The sequence below is a fragment of the Brassica napus genome, chromosome C8 (genome assembly GCF_020379485.1).
Source record: "Brassica napus cultivar Da-Ae chromosome C8, Da-Ae, whole genome shotgun sequence".
NCBI classification, from domain to species: Eukaryota; Viridiplantae; Streptophyta; class Magnoliopsida; order Brassicales; family Brassicaceae; genus Brassica; species Brassica napus.
In genome coordinates, this window is record NC_063451.1 from 22,467,767 (window position 1) to 22,485,056 (window position 17,290).

Consider the following 17,290-nt stretch of genomic DNA (forward strand, 5'->3'; position numbering starts at 1 on the left):
GCGCGAGTTTTTCCCTTTTTCGGACTTTAACTGTTCCCACCAGTTTTACTTAAACGAAACTCGAGCTAGAGCTGACTGATCCAGTCGACAACTCTAACCGCCTCGTCCGAATCAGACTGATACTACTGAATCAGCTCATCTCAGCTGAGCCGACAGTCTTAACCGCCTTGTCTGATTTCCGACAATCGCTGTCTAGCCGACCAGTTCAACCGTCTTGTCCGAATCCAACAACACTTGTCCGGATCCGACCATCGCTGTCCGAAAATTCCGCTTTGCCTGGATTTTCATCGAGTTGTGCGAACATCTTGAGTTCCACAAACCGAACGGCCTTTCCAATAACCCGAGCGTAAGACCGACTGATGGGGCTTTGTCTGGCTCAAAAACAGATCCGTTCCTAGCTTTAATCGGGTACATGATTCCGCTCTAGTCGCTACTAATCCTTGGACCATTTGCATTCACTATTGTAATTGCGTCGTACAAGAAGACTAATAAGGTTGGAATGTATCACTACATGACTTTGATACGCTCTTACCATTTCTGATAAGTCCCCTAGGTATCAACTTTATTTCCAGAAAGTTGAGTTTGTTTCTTTTCCGAAAACTTACTATATAAAATAATAATTAAAATTTTACATAAAAATTGGATGAGTAAAATCAATTTTCAACGTGATAACGTCTGACCATCATAGATTTATTTTATTCTTTACAGAAAAATGTATGTTTTGTATAAGCATGTTAAGGAACGAACTAGCTGCTTTGTAAATGATAACAATTTTTTTTTGCCAGCCTAGAGACTATACGTTTGCCAAAATAAGATAATTTTGTTTAAGTTCATTTAGGAGAATTTGTGATCTTCGTTGTTATTAATAGAAATTACGTTCATTCTATATCCCAATTCTTTTCTAAAGACCAAATACTATAAAAAACACGTGGAACTCTTTTCTAGAAAAACAATCACGTGAATATACAAAGTTTTGTGACCAAAATTGATGTATTCAAACTGAAAGTGCCCATCTGTTTAGGCAGAGGATTCGATCATCCAACGTCCTCAAATATCTTGTTTTGTGATCCTATCCACATGCTATTTTGCTATAAATTCCCTTCCTCTATCTCTTATTTTTCAGACCATTTCTCTTATCTTTCTCTTGTCTTCTTGGAGTATTGGGATCTTACACTACACCAAACAAACAACAACAACAACAACCATATCTTTGTCCTTATTTGTATAATTTGTCCCATTTTCAGCAATTAACAAGGAAAGTAAAGTTTGAATCTGAGTAATAATGGGAGACAGTGTAGGGAAAAGAACATTAATGAATCTTAAGGTTCAAGTGTCGATGAGAGTGTTAACCCTCGGCGCTGCACTGGCCTCCATGGGGCTCATGATCACTAACCGTGAAGTTGCCTCTGTTTATGGTATTGCTTTTGAGGCTAAATACAGCGACTCCTCTGCCTTTAGGTACTCTCTTTTGCTCATTTTATCAAGGTGCACTTACTGATCTAATTAGTGAAGATGATGGAATGATAAATCATAAATCCGCATGAAATTGCACAAAATCACGTTTGGAAATTAATACACGGATGCTGGTAGAAAGATGCAAAAATTGAGAAATATTATAGACGAAATATCCATCTACTATAACGTAGAAGAATATGTAAAATAAATTCATTCTTGAATTTCTCATATCTCATTCATATATCTCATTTGAAACCTAGAGAACATGGACCTTAGAGCATTTTTAATGGAAATGCTTAAAAGAGTGCTTAGTGGTGGGGTCCACCATAAAAGAGGAAGAAGAGGTGCCAAAAACGCCAGATTTAGCATCGTACTGTTTCGTGGGCCCCACTGACATGTGGCGGCCAGCGATTGGTTCGTTTTTAATTTTTTTTTTTAATCAGAGAAAAAAAAAAATTAAACATAGGGTTAATGGTGCTCGTAAACCATTTAACCCGAATCATTATGGGAGACACAAAACCAATTGTTACAATAAACTAAGACATCGAGTATGCTTTGATATGTTACACAGGTATTTGGTGTTCGCATATATAGCTATCTCCGCCGTGACGTTGTTTACGCTTGCATGGGCTTGTTTGGCTGTCCGTAGAGGAGGATTTATTTTTGCACTCTTCTTCTTTGATTTGGTAATTATTTTCTATATGAATAATATATATATATATATATATATATATATGAACGTTTTGAGATGGGGTTTGATATGTAATGTTATACAGCTTATGACGTTGACGGCGTTATCGGCTTTCTCTGCGGCCATGTCGGAGGGATATATCGGAAAGTATGGTAATACACACGCCGGTTGGCTTCCGATCTGCGGTTATGTCCATAATTATTGCAATCGTACTACACTCTCACTCGCTTTGTCCTTCGTCTCTTTTCTACTCTTGTTCGTTCTTACAGTCTTAACTGCCTCCGCTGCTCGTCGTTCCTGAATATTTTCTTCACATTTTTTACTATAAAAATTGCTTATTCGTACTGTTGAAGTTCTTTTAATCTTTCTTGTATACTTAGATTTTATCAGAAGAAAAGCATAAAAAGAAATTATATTGATTCCGTTTATTTATATTTGAGACTCTTGTTACTTATCATGTATGTGTGCATCTATTTTTATTCTAGAAGAAATAGTTAACAAACTACTAAAAATGACAGATTGAGATTAAAGCTTTATTATAAATCATTTATAGCTAGAAAATGAAATATTAAACAAGATACCGCCGAAAAACAAAATGATTACTAAAAGAACATTTGTCAACTCTCCTGAAGTATTGACGAAATCATTGGGTTTTTATAATACAATGTGAAAAATAGAATTCTCGATGAAGAAAAGAAGACCAAACACAACTTTTGTAATTTCTATAATGACTTTGTAATTTCTGTTTAATAAGAAGTTTAGCTATTAAAAAAAAAGGCCTAATGAAGCCAATATACAGAGAGCCTGGACGTAAATTAGGTGATCGTGCTTTTTAAAAAACAATTTGCGAATCAGGTATAGCGGAGGTCGAGATGGACGATTATGCTTCTAAGGGCAACATTATTGGTTCAACAAAATTTTGTCCTTAGAATAAATTAGTATTATTTTTTAGTTAGGACAAATGCTTAAGGACTTTTGTCAATTTGTTGATTATTGGTAAGACAAAAAAAGTCTTAGCATATTTTATAATATTTATTTTAATGTGTGATAAGATATAAAAGATACATTTTAAATAAAACATAAAAGAGAAGTTTAACATTAAATTGAAAGAAAAAGAAAATTACAACAAAAAAAAATTAAAAAAAGAAAAAAAATTGATGCGGTACATTTTCTAGCTGTGGTTTCACCTAGTCGGACATATTCGTCAACGGTATCAGCCCCACCACCATACGCCAACTCACGAATTGCTGCGGTACATTTTTGGAGCGCGGTTAGGCTAGACCGACCGGTTGCATCTTGTGATGGTTTAAAATAATCCACTTCTTGCTCGAGACGATGCACAATACGCAAGAACAATGTCTTGTTCATTCGAAACCGTCTCCGGAAAATATTGTGCGGGAATGTTGGAGTCTCGCTAAAATAATCATTCCAAAGCTGGTCATGGCCTTCTTCCCGCTCTCTCTCAATAAAGATACGTGTTTTTCGCTCTCTCGGTTTAGGAATAATATCTGGGATTTGTAAGAAATCTTCAAAAATATTTTCAAATGGATCAACATCATCGTCATTTTGGTTATAATGATAATGTGAAGAAGAAGCCATTTTGAATGAAAAAAGAAGGCAATGTTTTTAATATAAGAAAGAAGTAGAGGAGTTGTAATTTTAACGAGAATATGTCCGTCACATTTATAGGCTCATGAAGTTACAATGTTGTGATTGTCTGTTGTTTGTCTTGTGAACCTTTCAACTACTTTTTAGGTACACAACATGTTTGTCTCCTGACATTTTCAACTACTTTATAGGTTCACTTCTTCTGAATTTTAAACATGCATATTGTTTCAATGTCATAAACTATTAGGTACACATCTAAAATTGTTAATTATGATTCAAAAAATACAAGTTATGTAATGTTAATTCAAAAAATACAAGTTATGTAATGAACAGAAAATACAAGTTATATAATGTCAATTATGCTAAGCAGTAAAGCGACCAAGTAATGTTTGTTTCCTTCGTTACCATAACCATACATCACAAATCCGAAGTCATTACAAAGAAGTTCCCATAACCATAACACATTAGACAAATACGAGGATGACACCTATGAAAATTAAGACCATAACCATAACCGCAACGAAGTAATCTAAGCTAGACTTTGATTTATTCTTGGCCAACTCACACACCATGTTCTCTAATCTAACGAGCTTCTGCTCAGTAGCATGGTCATTGAAGAAGGTCAGAGAATCTACCTTCTCGGCTAACTGAAATGTGTGTCTATCTCTGGCTCGCATCTCCTCCATTACAGCCTCGTCCCACCATTTCCACACATGACACTCTCCATCGTTTGCATTTGTACATGTGTAGTATCTGCGACCTGGTTCGATGCTAGACGTAGCTATCTTCGGTTCACTCCCACAGTAGCATATTTGTGGAAATCCGAATTCAACCTCCGGCTGTGGAGGGTACACAAACGCATGTGCTTGGTCTTGCTGAATGAGAGCTTCGTGTTGCTGAATGAGAGCTTGGTCTTGCTGAATGAGAGGTTGGTCTAACTGAGCTTGGTCTTGCTGAATGAGAGATTCGACTTCGTTGTAGTCACTGTCTGACTCAGCCCCACCAAACGTCTCATCCTGTGAAGGTTGTGAATAGCTGTAATCAAGACCCATGTGTAATCCGAAAACTGCAAAAAATTACAAGATAAAAATTAGACATGGACATTCATATTAAAGATGGACATTTATAGTAGCTAAACATACAAGCAAGTAAACATCATACAAGCAAGTAAATATAATAGATTAATTGATAAAGGTTTTAGTACAAAGCAACCAGGAGGGTTGTAGCTTTAAAAACATAGACACCGTTCACATTAAAACCATACAAACCAAACTGACAGAAAACACACAAAGGTTGTAGCAGATATTTTTCTAAATATACTAGGCGAGGAGCTTGTTTTTGGCTGCTTCTTCAGCCTCACTGAGTGGTTGGGTTTTGGCTAGGAGAGTGTCTAAGATGGCAAGCTTCTGGAGTTTTTCTTTCCTATCCAAATCCACCTTCCTCAGTTCAAGTACCGTCGTATAGTAATCAACAGACTTCCCATTTGCATTATGTTTAGCTTTTGCAGCCTTTACACCTTCAGGGCGTATCTCTTCTTCACCAACACTTGTGGTTGAAGTTTGGGAATCTGATTCAACGGTTTTCCTCTTTGAAGTTTCAGAAGCTTTAGTGCTGTTGAGGTTGAGCCATTTCTGCTCATACCTCAACACACACCACACATGCTCCAGTGTGAATTTGGACCCCTGATCCGCGAAGAATATTTCATGGGCCACCTTGAGTACATCGTTCTCATGTTGACCACTAGATATCTGTCTCTCTGCAGCCGCATATGCACCACAAAACTTGGATGTGTCATTACTGATTTTGTGCTACCTCTGCTTATAGTGGACATGCTCGCTACTTTCAACACAATCTCCACCAGAAAGAGCTGCGAAGAAATAATCTCCAACTCGTTTCCAGAAAGTGCCTGATTTTTGGTTATTGCCGACTATAGCGTCCTTAGAGGTATTTAACCAGACACTGATCAGCATCTCGTCCTCGGCTGGGGTCCATTTATGTCTCCTCCCACGCTCTACGGGTGGATGTGTGGGTGGAGTTGGAGCCTCACACTGTTGAGAACTGAATTGAGGGATCTGTGAAGATCCAGAAGGAAAACTCTCATAAGGAGAGTTTCCATCATAAACACTTTCGTGTTGACTGTAAAGAAGGCCCGTATAACCAGTAGACTGGCTATACGGAATCCTTGGATCCATAAAATAAAGAAGATAGAAGTGAAAAGAGAATAGAAGAAGGAATGTGATAGAGTTATACCAGAGAAAAGAGAAAGAAGATGATGGAGATTAAATCAAAATTGTGAAAGAAGGGTTAAATAGTTGAAAATGGTAATTAAAACTACCATAATGACCTAACTACAAAAGTACATCTCAGTTACTACACATTACACAACCATAATTACCTAACTACAAGTGCATTAACTACCAAACAAACTAGTCTTGCAAACAAACTACACGCTTTGGTCACAATCAAAACAGACTCGACACTACCAAGAAAGTGTGGCCTTGCAAACAAACTAGACGCTTTAACTATTATACAAACTAAACGCTTTGGTCGCAAACAAAACAGAGAAAGAAAACTAGACGTTTTAACTATTATACAAACTACATTACTTTCGAGCTGAAGAGAAAGAAGTTTACCTTCAACTGTGGAGGAAATAGTTGTTTCTCTTTGATCTCCTTGCTAATACAATCCTGGTGATCGAACCTCACCTCACCTAATAACCTCGGAAACATAAGAACACACATCTCAGTTTCATGAGATAAACAACAAATAATCACACATCTCAGTTTCATCGATAACAGAACACATTTACCAAATGCGAAGAACACATTACACATCTACTGAATCGATAAACTCATCTCACCTCACGTACACAATCTATATCACAACTATAATCTACGATCGAAATCCCTAAATCTACACGATAACATCACATAATACCACTATCATCTAATAACCACACTCTCAAAGACTAAAGAGACGAAAATATATGATACGAAATCCCTAAATCTATTGCAAAGCAAGCAAATCAATCAACGTCTAAATACATGCAAACCTCAGCTAAAGTAGATCGAAAACATAAACCAACTACATGCAAATCATAAGGAGGAGGAACACATACCCTTTCACCTTCGAATCACAGAGAGAACGGTTGAGAGATCCGCCAAGAGAACCGCGGAGAGAATCGAGAGAGAAGGAGATGCGCCGACAGATCGATGGTGAGAACCGCCGAGAGATGCCTCGGGAGGAGATCCGTCGAGAGGAGACGACTTGGGAGGAGATCCGTCGAGAGGAGACGACTTGGGAGGAGATTCGTCGACGAGAGAACCGTCACGAAGAAGATGTGCCGTTGAGAGCAAAATCGCCCTTTCGATCGCCGCGAGAGAGAAGGAGAGAGACGAGAAATGTCGATCTCGATCCCAATTCGATTTTGCCCTAACAAAAACTCTTCCACCATTCCCTTGCCGACACGTATCACCTAAGGAAAAAAAAAATATGTTAGCTAAGGACAAAACGGACGCGTCCCAGCGTATATGATGCAAATTTGATTTAAATTAAATCATATGCTCCCTAAAGACTAAAGCTAACGACGGCGATAATGTTGCCCTAATGGCGCGCTGACACACCTATGCAAGTTGGTGTCGCCTGGTATAGAGAACTGACGTTGCCTGCATGCATATATGTGTCAGACTGAACAGTTTGACTTTAGACAATTTTGGGCGGCTTAAAAAATTTGGTAGCATGTGATGAATTTGAGTTGAACGTAAGTCTTGAAAGCATGTGGCTTAATATCTGGATTATTTGGAGCATTGACATTAACGTCAACAATATCTATCTAAAATAATAAAAACCTTAGAATCGTCTTACACATTTAATAACATATTGGGTCGAGTTGAGTAATAGAACTAAGAACGACCGAAACGATGAGACTAAGGATTGTACGATAACAAAGAAACCCCGTTATGCTCCTTTCTTCAGTTGCATGCCAAGTTCTAAAACGCGTGAACGTCGGATAAACGTTGGGCGGTGGGTTACCGTCGCAATTTTAACATAATTGTTCTAAAAGTTGGAAATAAAAAATTCAAAATTGGTTCATTTTAAGAGTGGAATCAATGGACATAAGTTAGATTTAGCCCTTAAAAAACAAAAAAAAAAACGTTAGATTTACGTTATTGGGAGATTAGTATGGAACAAAACTTAGGTTCACCTCATAGGATGAACCTTTAAATTCACCACACTCATAATATCCAATCATAATGTCACATAGATTAATGAATAATAAATATTAAATATTTTAAAAAAAAATTAAATTGGTAAAAAAATATAATAACGTTAATATAACAACGTTAACATCGTCAGTAAAACCCCAAATCTAAACCGTAACCATAAACACTAAATTTTAAACCCTAAATCCTAAACCCAAATTCTATACCCTAAAATCCAAACCTAGACCCTAAAACCGAACCCTAAATCCAAACCCTATACCCTAAAATCTAAACCTTAAACCCAAACTCTATACCTTAAACCCAAACCCTAGACTCTAAACTCTAAACCCTAAACCTTAGACCCTAAATTCTAAACCCAAACCTTAGATCATGAATTTAAACTCTAGATTCTAAACTCTAAATCATGAACCCAAATCGTAGATTTTAAATCCAAACCTTAAATAATAACCTTAAACTATAAAGGAACAATGTCAACATTAATCCAAATATTTAGGGTATAGGATTCGAGTTTAAGATTTACAGTTTAGATTTAGGGTGTAGGGTTTGAGTTTAAGGTATATGTTTTATATTCATGGATTAAGGTTTGAGTTTAGGATTTAGAGTTTAAAGTTTAGAATTTAGGGTTTGAGTTTAGGGTATAGAGTTTGGGTCTAGTGTTTAGATTTTAGGGTATAGGATTTGGGTTTAGAGTATAGGTTTAGGTTTTAGGGTATAAAATTTGGATTTATGGTTTAGAATTTAGGGTTAAGGGTTACGGTTTATATTTAGAGTTTTACTAGCGACGTTTATATTTTTTAACTATTTTAATTTTGTTAAAAATATTTAATATTTATTATTCATTAATCTATGTGGCTTTATGATTGGACATTACGAGTGTGGTGAATCTAAAGGTTCACCTAAGTTTTGTTCATTAGTATGAAAAGAAACCTACGAAGATGTTGAGAAAACTGAAAAAAGTTGACTGCTGGTTTAGGGTTGCAGGGGTCGCATGTTTGGAGAAGCTGATGGGGTGGAAATGTTAGATATACCCTTCGTTTAACTTTAAGTAATAAAAACATTAATATGCGCTGGCAAAACTGGAAACCATCACCTCTAACATGTTCTAAAAGCACATACCACTACACCACACTATAGAAGTCGGTTACTATTGTACATGTGCTGCTTGTAATAGTTAACTATAAAGGTTTTTTTTTTTTTTTTTTGACGTCGAACGGCCATTCTATTACTCAAGCTTGAAGTGGTCTGGGTAACCAGACCGGAATAGAACAACCAATGAAAAGTAACTCTCTACGAAAGGTCCTAGCAGTCTTAGCCAAAAAATCAGCAAACAGATTGCGCACTCGTGGCACATAGGTTATTTTGAAGTCCGGGAAGCAAATCTGCAGCGTTTCTATCTTCTCCAGTTCTGTCGCAAAGCTTGGCCACACATGAGGTTCCTTTATCATTGAAATCAGCTCCTTGCAGTCTGTTCCAAAGCTCTGGCATGGCGAGTGTTGAAGCATATTCCCCATCGCCCAACGCAGTGCTTCTACCTCCGAATGCAAAGCTGATTCACATCGAATGAAATTCCGTGTTCCCATAAGTTGTGTGTTCTCCCCGCTATCCATCCAGACCCATCCACATCCACTAAAGCGATCTGAAGCTGTCCAAGATCCATCTAGTAGACAAATATTACCCAAGCTTAAGAATTGTTAACTATAAAGGTTAACATGGACAAAATCCGAATAATGATAATGTTTACAAAACTGTTCGCAAATTACTATATTATGTGAAGTTTAGTACTCCAAATTCAGTGTGAACTATGTAGTTTAATACTTATCATTTCAGTATTTAAGTTAATAGTAGTGTGATACAAGACCGAGATACATTCTAATGTTGGTTCTGCATATATAGTTACATAATTTAGCATTTTATAAGTGTAGCATATGGTGAATGGATAAGAATCAAGTAAAATTTCATAATCATTTTACCAAAGTAAAATAAACATTTGCTAAATATATTACTTCAATTTTGTTACCAGATATTATATTTTAATCCGGATAATAACACTAATATTATTGGTTTTATCCAGAAACTACAAAAGCAATCGTAAATTCTAATATTATATATTGGTTTTACCCATTCTAGTAAATGTAATTTTGTATACATTTATTACCAGATATGATATTGTTTATCCAGTTGATAGTCAGCAAATACAACTTAAAGTTTTGGCAAACAATTTCATGATTGGAATTCACTAGATTGAAGAGTTGTTGGGATTGTTGATACAAAATCATACTTGATTGGTAAACCGGCTATTACAAAATATAACCACAATAGCCAGCGATATCATTTTGTTACATAGTTATTCTGGATACCAGATATTACATAGTTATTATGGATCTCACTTACAATAGCCAACGATATCATTTTGTTAACTGAAATATAAGGTAGGAATATTTACATCAACCCCAAAAATAAATATTGTAGATCTGTATGCTTATTCTTGTGACAAAGTACATTTTTAAGTTAGTAGTATTCAAGATATATATGTTAAATATCAAGGTATTTATTCAGCTATCCAGTTGTTTGGTTCATGAAGACTATGACGCTCTGTCTCCATCTTCAATCAACGACCGATTACGAAATGCAGTCGATGTGGCAATCCTCCGGAGCCACCACCTAAATTTAAAAGGATTACACATTTGCAAAAGAAAAAGAAACATCTGATTGATCTCTATAATAATGGAATGGTACCTAACAAAACATAGATGAGAATAACTCAAAATTCAGATCACAAGTTCAGCTTCTATAAATGTGAGTCAATGGTTACTTGGTTAGGTGAGATTAGCAAACTCATTCACGAGATCATCCGGGCCTTCGAAGACAGCTTGGAGATGAAGAAGAGGAAAAAATACCAGAGGAAGCGATCAGGGAAATCATCCGTTCGAGTAAACTCGGTCGTGCCGATTGAACTATACGAGTTGGGCTCGAGATAGTGAGAGTTGGTTGGTGGTGCCTCAGTGGATGAAGTAAATTGTGTGGTTGGTTTTTGAAATTCGAAGATGTGTAATTATTAGATAATCTGCATGCCCGACTTGACTACTCGTCCATCTGAGATATGGATACAGTTTCCGTGGGGGTAAAGAAAGTAATTAAATAAATAAGGATTCCTGAAAAGTATAAAATGTCCATTTACCTAAATAACTTTCACTTGATAGTCATCCAGTGCAAAAACTCTAAAAATACAAGATACGGCCGAAAACCAATATAGGTCTTTGAAATAGTTAATTGGGATTGGGTCTGGTTGCAAAATGTGGGACCCATAGCAACATGTTCCGAAGATAGGTCTGGATCCGCGATAACAAACCTCGGCCACATAACATAACAGAAGACTTTTGTTTGCGTCTCAGCTCAGGGAACAGAGCTGTATCCGTGTCCTCTGCCTTAGAACAAAATGATTCATCTTCGTGTACTGGTGGTTGCGTTAGGTCTGTGTACTGGCTTAATCTCCCTCCTTCAATGGCTTCCCTATCAACCACTTCTCTTAGCTTCAAAGCTCCTTCCATACAATCCACCAGAATATATCAGGTGACTTTACAACGTGTATGCTCAACGTATTCAAGTTTTGTTTGCTTTCTTAGTAATGTTCCAATATAACGTAATTAGCTTTGTATACTGTAATCATCATCAGGTGTTGCGTAAAGCGTAGTTTTCAATCTATCTCCTTTGGTCGTTTCCAGTCTTCAAAGAGGCTTCGTCTTCAAATCAGTTGTGCAGTACGTATAAAAGATTTGTCTGAATCTCAAAAATTGAACTATATGAAAAATGCAATAAGTTGGATGGTAACATGTGTAGGCGAAACCAGAGACGGTACAGAAAGTGAGTGACATTGTAAATGAACAATTGGCTTTGTCCACACACTGTATGTTATACTCTCTCACTCTCTCTCCTTTCATATTAACGATTATTTTGTTAGTTATTCAAATAATATTGTCATGTGAATATATGGTTACATGTGGACAGGCCCGGCCCAGAGAGTAGGCTACATAAGCAGCTGCTTAGGATCCCTGGACCATATTTCACAATTTTACATTACAAATTTTTATTATTTGTATATTTGCAATATTAGCTTAGGGCCTAAAAGAAATTTTTGATTGTTTGGGCCGGAGATAGTGATGGCTTTGGAGGAAAAGTTTGATATAAGTGTGGAGGAAACTGATGCTCAGAACATTACGACGATTCAAGAAGCAGCTGATTTGATTGAGGATCTTGTTCAGAAGAAACCTGCGGCTCAGGTTTCCTAGACTCTTTTTTTTTTAATTTCCTTCTGATCTTTCTTAGTTTCAAAGCATTTATTTTTCCTATATTAGACAGTTTGTTACATTTCTTTTTCTGGAAGTTACGATTGGATGAGACAACTCACTGAAGCTGTTCCATTGTAGAGTTGGAAAATGTCACCGTTATAATATTATTATTATTCATATGCTGATTATTCTTCAGGCCATGTTCTATCAAAGGTGTATCAGCTCACTGGTGTAGGTTAGCAACATGTGTGTATAAGTGGTGTACATATAAAGCTTATGTTTTTTTTTTGAAAAAGGGCATTCAATTTAAAAAGACAAGTTACAAGATGTGATTTGTTAGATCACATAGTTTGAGAAAGTTGGATACATAAAGTAAGCAATGAAAGAGCTATTAAACCAAGAACTTAGTAATAATACTCTTTAGTTTGACCAAACTAAAAAGGATACTTGTGCACTTGATTTAGGAACCTCGACCATGCGGCCTCGTTTCCCTCTTCCACGCATTGTCATCCATTCCATTCCTTGGTACTTTTGTGTAGGCTTGATCAACCTACCCCTTCTTGTCACACTTCCAAATTCATCCATTTTTTCGGTAATATGAAAATCACTTTCCATACCACCAACCTCTTGGTTGGACTCGGTTGAAATAAAGGTCATGGTTAAAAGATCATTTCTTGAGTGTGTAATACCCTCATTAATGATAATATCTGATGGAACATCGTCCATAATCTGTAGAGAAGTGTGAGCAGATGACGAACCTGCTAGTGTAGAGGCTAAAGTAGATTTGGCATCCGAAGATGAATGATAGAAAAAAGTAGAGCTATCCTTTTGAGAAGTAGCTATCCGAAGAGACAAAAAACCTGCTGATGGAGGTAAAGTCGACTGAGAGTTGGAGCATGTGGCTATTGTTACCGGAGAGTGTGTGGGGCAGCTTGGTGGCATTAAATGATCCTTTGGCTCAACACCATCTTGTGTTTCCGTTTCTGAGTTTTCAACTTGTACCATCTCTTCATCTGATACAACATTGATCTGATCTTGTTCCTTTTCAGTATCAATCTCTGGTGCTCCATTTGACATATCCACAGTAAAGCATGTATCCATATCCACACACGTTTGGGGAGCTGGCAGGAGGCATCTCTTTTCTTTATGCCCTAACTGTCGACATCTGCTACACATACTCGGAATCCAAGTGTATTCAACATCCACCAGAAATATATTACCTTGTTTGTAATCCAAGGCAATTTGCTTCGGGAAGGGTTTGTCAAGTTCTATTTCAACTAGTAACTTTGCTTCTCCCAAAGTATTCGGATCAAGGCGAGGTTTGTGCGTTTGCATAGGCTCACCAACTCCTGATACAACGTGACTGAGGCCTAATCTTGAGTAGCAACAATCCGGGACATTTTGAGGTTTACCCAAACTGGAATAGTTGAAATTTCAGGGACTTTGATGAGTGAGTTCACTGGTTTCCAAGGTGAAACGAACAACAAGCAAAGGTGTATCAGCTTATGTTAGCGAGATTGTATTAGAGTATATATACTGAACATACTGTACAATTTTAATTAATGAGAAATTTTATACATTCGTAACAAATTTTCTTCCATCTCATCTTCTTCAAGATCTCTTTGCTGGGAATCTTGATATGGTATCTTGATATAGTTCTTCCTTGTTATTGTACTCAATAGTTCTGTTCTTTTGGTGAACGCCGCTAGTTGCGGCAGCGACTAAAAATTATAGTGCAGACGAAGGCAAATTCAACGGCACGGAAGATTAAAATGGACGCTAATAAACAGCCGGATGTACGAAATATGGGAAGCAGCTGACGCTGAAATATTATGCGTTTGTTTTAGTCATCGCGATCAGCCGCAGCGTCAAGAAAAGCAAGCTGGCGTTGTTTCATGAGTGTTGTGTTGTGCTGTGTTTTGCGGTGGTGATGGTTTAAATTTTAAGACGCAGCCGCTGATTGTGGCGTTCACCAAAAGAACAGGTTAAATGTAATATGCAACTTTATGGTATGCTCAAAAATAGTCTTGGGTTTACGTTCGATGTTTGACTTTTTGTTGTTAAGAAGAAACTCATGGAAAGGCCTTGAAAGCCCTGAACCCACCAAAATAACCAGCCCAATGGTCCGTTTTTTTTTACTTTACGTTCGGTTCATTGCCAACGCCACATTCACAGGAACGAGACAAAGACACGAACGTGTCCTCAAGTAGACCCCTCTCGTTTACACATGCAGCGTCTGCATGGTGACGCCACCAACACGTGGCTACTATTGCATGATGACGCCATTGACACATGACTCTCTTTCCCCTTCCCTTCCCTTCATATATCTAATCAATTCAACAATCATAGCTACTCCAAAACATAAACTCATCTATCTCTTCAACAATAGCATAATGGCGGATACTGCTAGAACCCATCACGATATCACCAGCCGTGACCAGTACCCCTTGTTGGGCCGAGACCGAGACCAGTATCCTTACGGACGATCAGATTACCAGACCTCCAGCCAAGACTACTCCAAGACTAGGCAGATTGCTAAAGCTGCTACCGCAGTCACCGCTGGAGGGTCCCTTCTTGTCCTCTCCAGTCTCACCCTTGTCGGAACAGTCATTGCTTTGACTGTTGCCACTCCTCTGCTTGTTATCTTTAGCCCAATCCTCGTCCCGGCTCTCATCACCGTAGCACTTCTCATCACTGGCTTTCTCTCCTCTGGTGGGTTTGGCATTGCAGCTATAACCGTCTTCTCCTGGATCTATAAGTAAGCAAATTTTTTATCATAGATATAAATTTTTAATTTTTGTTTTATGTATATCTGCATGTTACCAAAAGGTCTTAACTGAAAGATGATATTTAACATAAACATAAATCTTAAGGTAATAAGTGGCTTGCCACAATCTTGGTATCAATCTTAACAATTTTACCAAAAAAAGGATGATATTTACCAATAATCATATATGCCATGAGAGGACAATAAAACTTAAAGCATATATACATATAAACATCTAATGAATAAAAATCGTAAGTGTTTATGTGTGCATGTATGCATTAGAGCTTATATACATAAATTAAATATTAATGAATAAAATCTAAAGTGTTCATGTGTGCTTATATGTATCCGACCACTATCTTTGGATCAAAAAATTTGGAGTTGCCAAATTACAGTATAAGTTTTGGCTAAATGAACATAAACGTTCTCTTTTTAATGTATGTGTGTGTGATGAATAGGTACGCAACGGGAGAGCACCCACAGGGGTCAGATAAGCTGGACAGTGCAAGGATGAAGCTGGGAAGCAAAGCTCAGGATATTAAAGATAGAGCTCAGTACTATGGACAACAACATACAGGTGGGGAGCATGACCGTGACCGTACCCGTGGAACCCATCACAATACTACATAAATCACTTTCCACAATACTACATAAATCACGCCATAGTAATGTCGATGTCGAGGAGTCTAGTTCGTGAGGAATAAGGTGTTTAAATTTGATCAGGTTGGGTAATAAAAAGGGGAAGCCAATATCATCAGTTTTTTTTTTTTTTTTTTTGTTATAAATAATGTGCAAGTGTGTTTCTCTTGTCAAATGGTACCATGTTTTGTTGTGTTATTCTCTTTGTGGTATATTGTAAACCTTTTGATGTACTTTGTTTGCCTTGTTTGTAAGTTGTAACGTCTATATGGAGAAGTCTTGTTCGTCCAACTTATGTTTGGTCTGCCTAGCTTCTTTTTCCTTTTTTGAGTTAGTACTAAACAGTATGACCACATGGCTCGTCGCACTAAGAGATGGTGTGTTCTGAACCGTGACTACAAAAATAATGCGGTTCAATGTGCTGTTTCCGGATTGTTAAACCAGAACTGGAAACCGGGTTGTTCCCTAGGATTCGTATTCTAACCAATTAATTCACTCGCAAGTAACCAAAGACGTAAAGAACAAGCATTGTAGAGAGTTACCTCGAGTAAAAAGCAGAGAAAAAGTCTTCAATGTTGGTTTTCCCTTTCCCTTACGAAATGTCTTCTGGATTTCAAATTGGTTTTCGTGTTTTCCTGCTGTTGAGTACAATATTCAAATTCCCAACTTTTATGCATAAAACTTCAGATTTCAAACAATATTAATTTTAATTCTGTGTTAATTTTTTTCTGTTAATGCAATTATACTATGGGAAACTACTTTTATGAGTATTAATTGAATTGAATGCAATAGAAAACAGAGAAATGGTAAGCGTTGTCGTGGAGAAGAAGGATCAAGCAAAACAAAGCAAAGAAAATCAAGGAAAGTCAAAATATTCTGAGAAAATCCTTAAAGAACATTGTGTATATATAACCTGATCTGTCTCCTGGAAATCATCAAACTGTACGAAGAAACCTAAGACACAAGCAAACTCAAAACAGAGCCATTCATTACAACAACAACTGTTTAATTGATCCGAACCGGTAGACCAAAAGAAAAAAAACTGTTCACCGAGTTAACGTAAAACTTACGAAACCTGTCGGAATAACGCAAGTTCAACTGTCTCATGTTAGATAGAGGAAGAGGGATGCTACGCGCAGCCGGCAGCGGGATGCTACGCGCCGCCGGCAGAGGGTTGTTAGGCGCCGCCGGAAGAGGGATGCTACGCGCCGCCGGACGTGCGATGAAGAGGACCGGCGGAGTCAAGGGCGGAGTTAAAGATCCCTTTGCTTCATCAACGTCGACTCCAGCTGGGAACGCCTCTGTCTCGCTTGGTGGAGGGTATGCCAATAAATTCGGATCTTCTTCTGGGTCAAACAATCTAAGGATCACGGCATCAGGGTCGCTATTGAGTTTTCCGGTGGCTGCAACCTCCAGATCATGGAGCGGTGGCGCTTTTTCGTTTAACAGTTACGGCGCTTATGAAGACTTTGAGTGGGTTACGGTGGAAGGAACCGACGAAGAAGAAGAAGATGATGATTCTGTTTTTGGCTCTGTTCCTTCTGTTGATGAAGTTGAAGATGCTGTTTCTGCTCTCAAGCAGTAATCATTTTTTTTCTCTTCCGTCTCTTAATTTTTCTAC

The 17,290-nt window shown here is 37.5% G+C and overlaps 4 protein-coding genes across 4 annotated transcripts; all 4 read left to right on the forward strand.

Annotated features, from left to right (window-relative positions):
* Positions 1-1,115: 1,115 nt before the first annotated feature.
* LOC106426448 (CASP-like protein 1F1) lies at positions 1,116-2,603 on the forward strand. Its single transcript, XM_013867168.3, has 3 exons — positions 1,116-1,458; positions 2,027-2,141; positions 2,232-2,603. Exons 1-3 carry the CDS (start codon positions 1,283-1,285, stop codon positions 2,445-2,447), a joined length of 507 nt encoding a protein of 168 aa, XP_013722622.1. The 5' UTR covers positions 1,116-1,282; the 3' UTR covers positions 2,448-2,603.
* Positions 2,604-11,246: 8,643 nt separating this feature from the next.
* Positions 11,247-12,463, forward strand: LOC125591771. Its single transcript, XM_048766604.1, has 4 exons — positions 11,247-11,547; positions 11,651-11,735; positions 11,815-11,881; positions 11,983-12,463. Exons 1-4 carry the CDS (start codon positions 11,414-11,416, stop codon positions 12,111-12,113), a joined length of 417 nt encoding a protein of 138 aa, XP_048622561.1. The 5' UTR covers positions 11,247-11,413; the 3' UTR covers positions 12,114-12,463.
* Positions 12,464-14,503: 2,040 nt separating this feature from the next.
* LOC106426453 (oleosin 18.5 kDa-like) lies at positions 14,504-15,960 on the forward strand. The gene is made up of 2 exons (XM_013867173.3): positions 14,504-15,021; positions 15,489-15,960. The coding sequence occupies exons 1-2, from the start codon at positions 14,504-14,506 to the stop codon at positions 15,658-15,660; spliced, it is 690 nt and encodes a 229-aa protein (XP_013722627.3). The 3' UTR covers positions 15,661-15,960.
* Positions 15,961-16,774: 814 nt separating this feature from the next.
* LOC106426423 lies at positions 16,775-17,254 on the forward strand. The gene has a single exon (XM_048766828.1). The coding sequence runs from the start codon at positions 16,775-16,777 to the stop codon at positions 17,252-17,254; it is 480 nt and encodes a 159-aa protein (XP_048622785.1).
* Positions 17,255-17,290: the final 36 nt, after the last annotated feature.

What these genes read in the sequence shown, in the direction of transcription:
- LOC106426448 (XM_013867168.3), top strand. Translation starts at nt 1,283, where the DNA reads ATGGGAGACAGTGTAGGGAAAAGAACATTAATGAATCTTAAGGTTCAA. An exon ending in AGCGACTCCTCTGCCTTTAG is followed by an intron (nt 1,459 to 2,026) that starts GTACTCTCTTTT and finishes TATGTTACACAG; the next exon opens with GTATTTGGTGTTCGCATATA. An exon ending in CACTCTTCTTCTTTGATTTG is followed by an intron (nt 2,142 to 2,231) that starts GTAATTATTTTC and finishes AATGTTATACAG; the next exon opens with CTTATGACGTTGACGGCGTT.
- LOC125591771 (XM_048766604.1), top strand. Translation starts at nt 11,414, where the DNA reads ATGATTCATCTTCGTGTACTGGTGGTTGCGTTAGGTCTGTGTACTGGC. An exon ending in AATCCACCAGAATATATCAG is followed by an intron (nt 11,548 to 11,650) that starts GTGACTTTACAA and finishes AATCATCATCAG; the next exon opens with GTGTTGCGTAAAGCGTAGTT. An exon ending in ATTGGCTTTGTCCACACACT is followed by an intron (nt 11,882 to 11,982) that starts GTATGTTATACT and finishes ACATGTGGACAG; the next exon opens with GCCCGGCCCAGAGAGTAGGC.
- LOC106426453 (XM_013867173.3), top strand. Translation starts at nt 14,504, where the DNA reads ATGGTGACGCCACCAACACGTGGCTACTATTGCATGATGACGCCATTG. An exon ending in GTCTTCTCCTGGATCTATAA is followed by an intron (nt 15,022 to 15,488) that starts GTAAGCAAATTT and finishes TGTGATGAATAG; the next exon opens with GTACGCAACGGGAGAGCACC.
- LOC106426423 (XM_048766828.1), top strand. Translation starts at nt 16,775, where the DNA reads ATGTTAGATAGAGGAAGAGGGATGCTACGCGCAGCCGGCAGCGGGATG.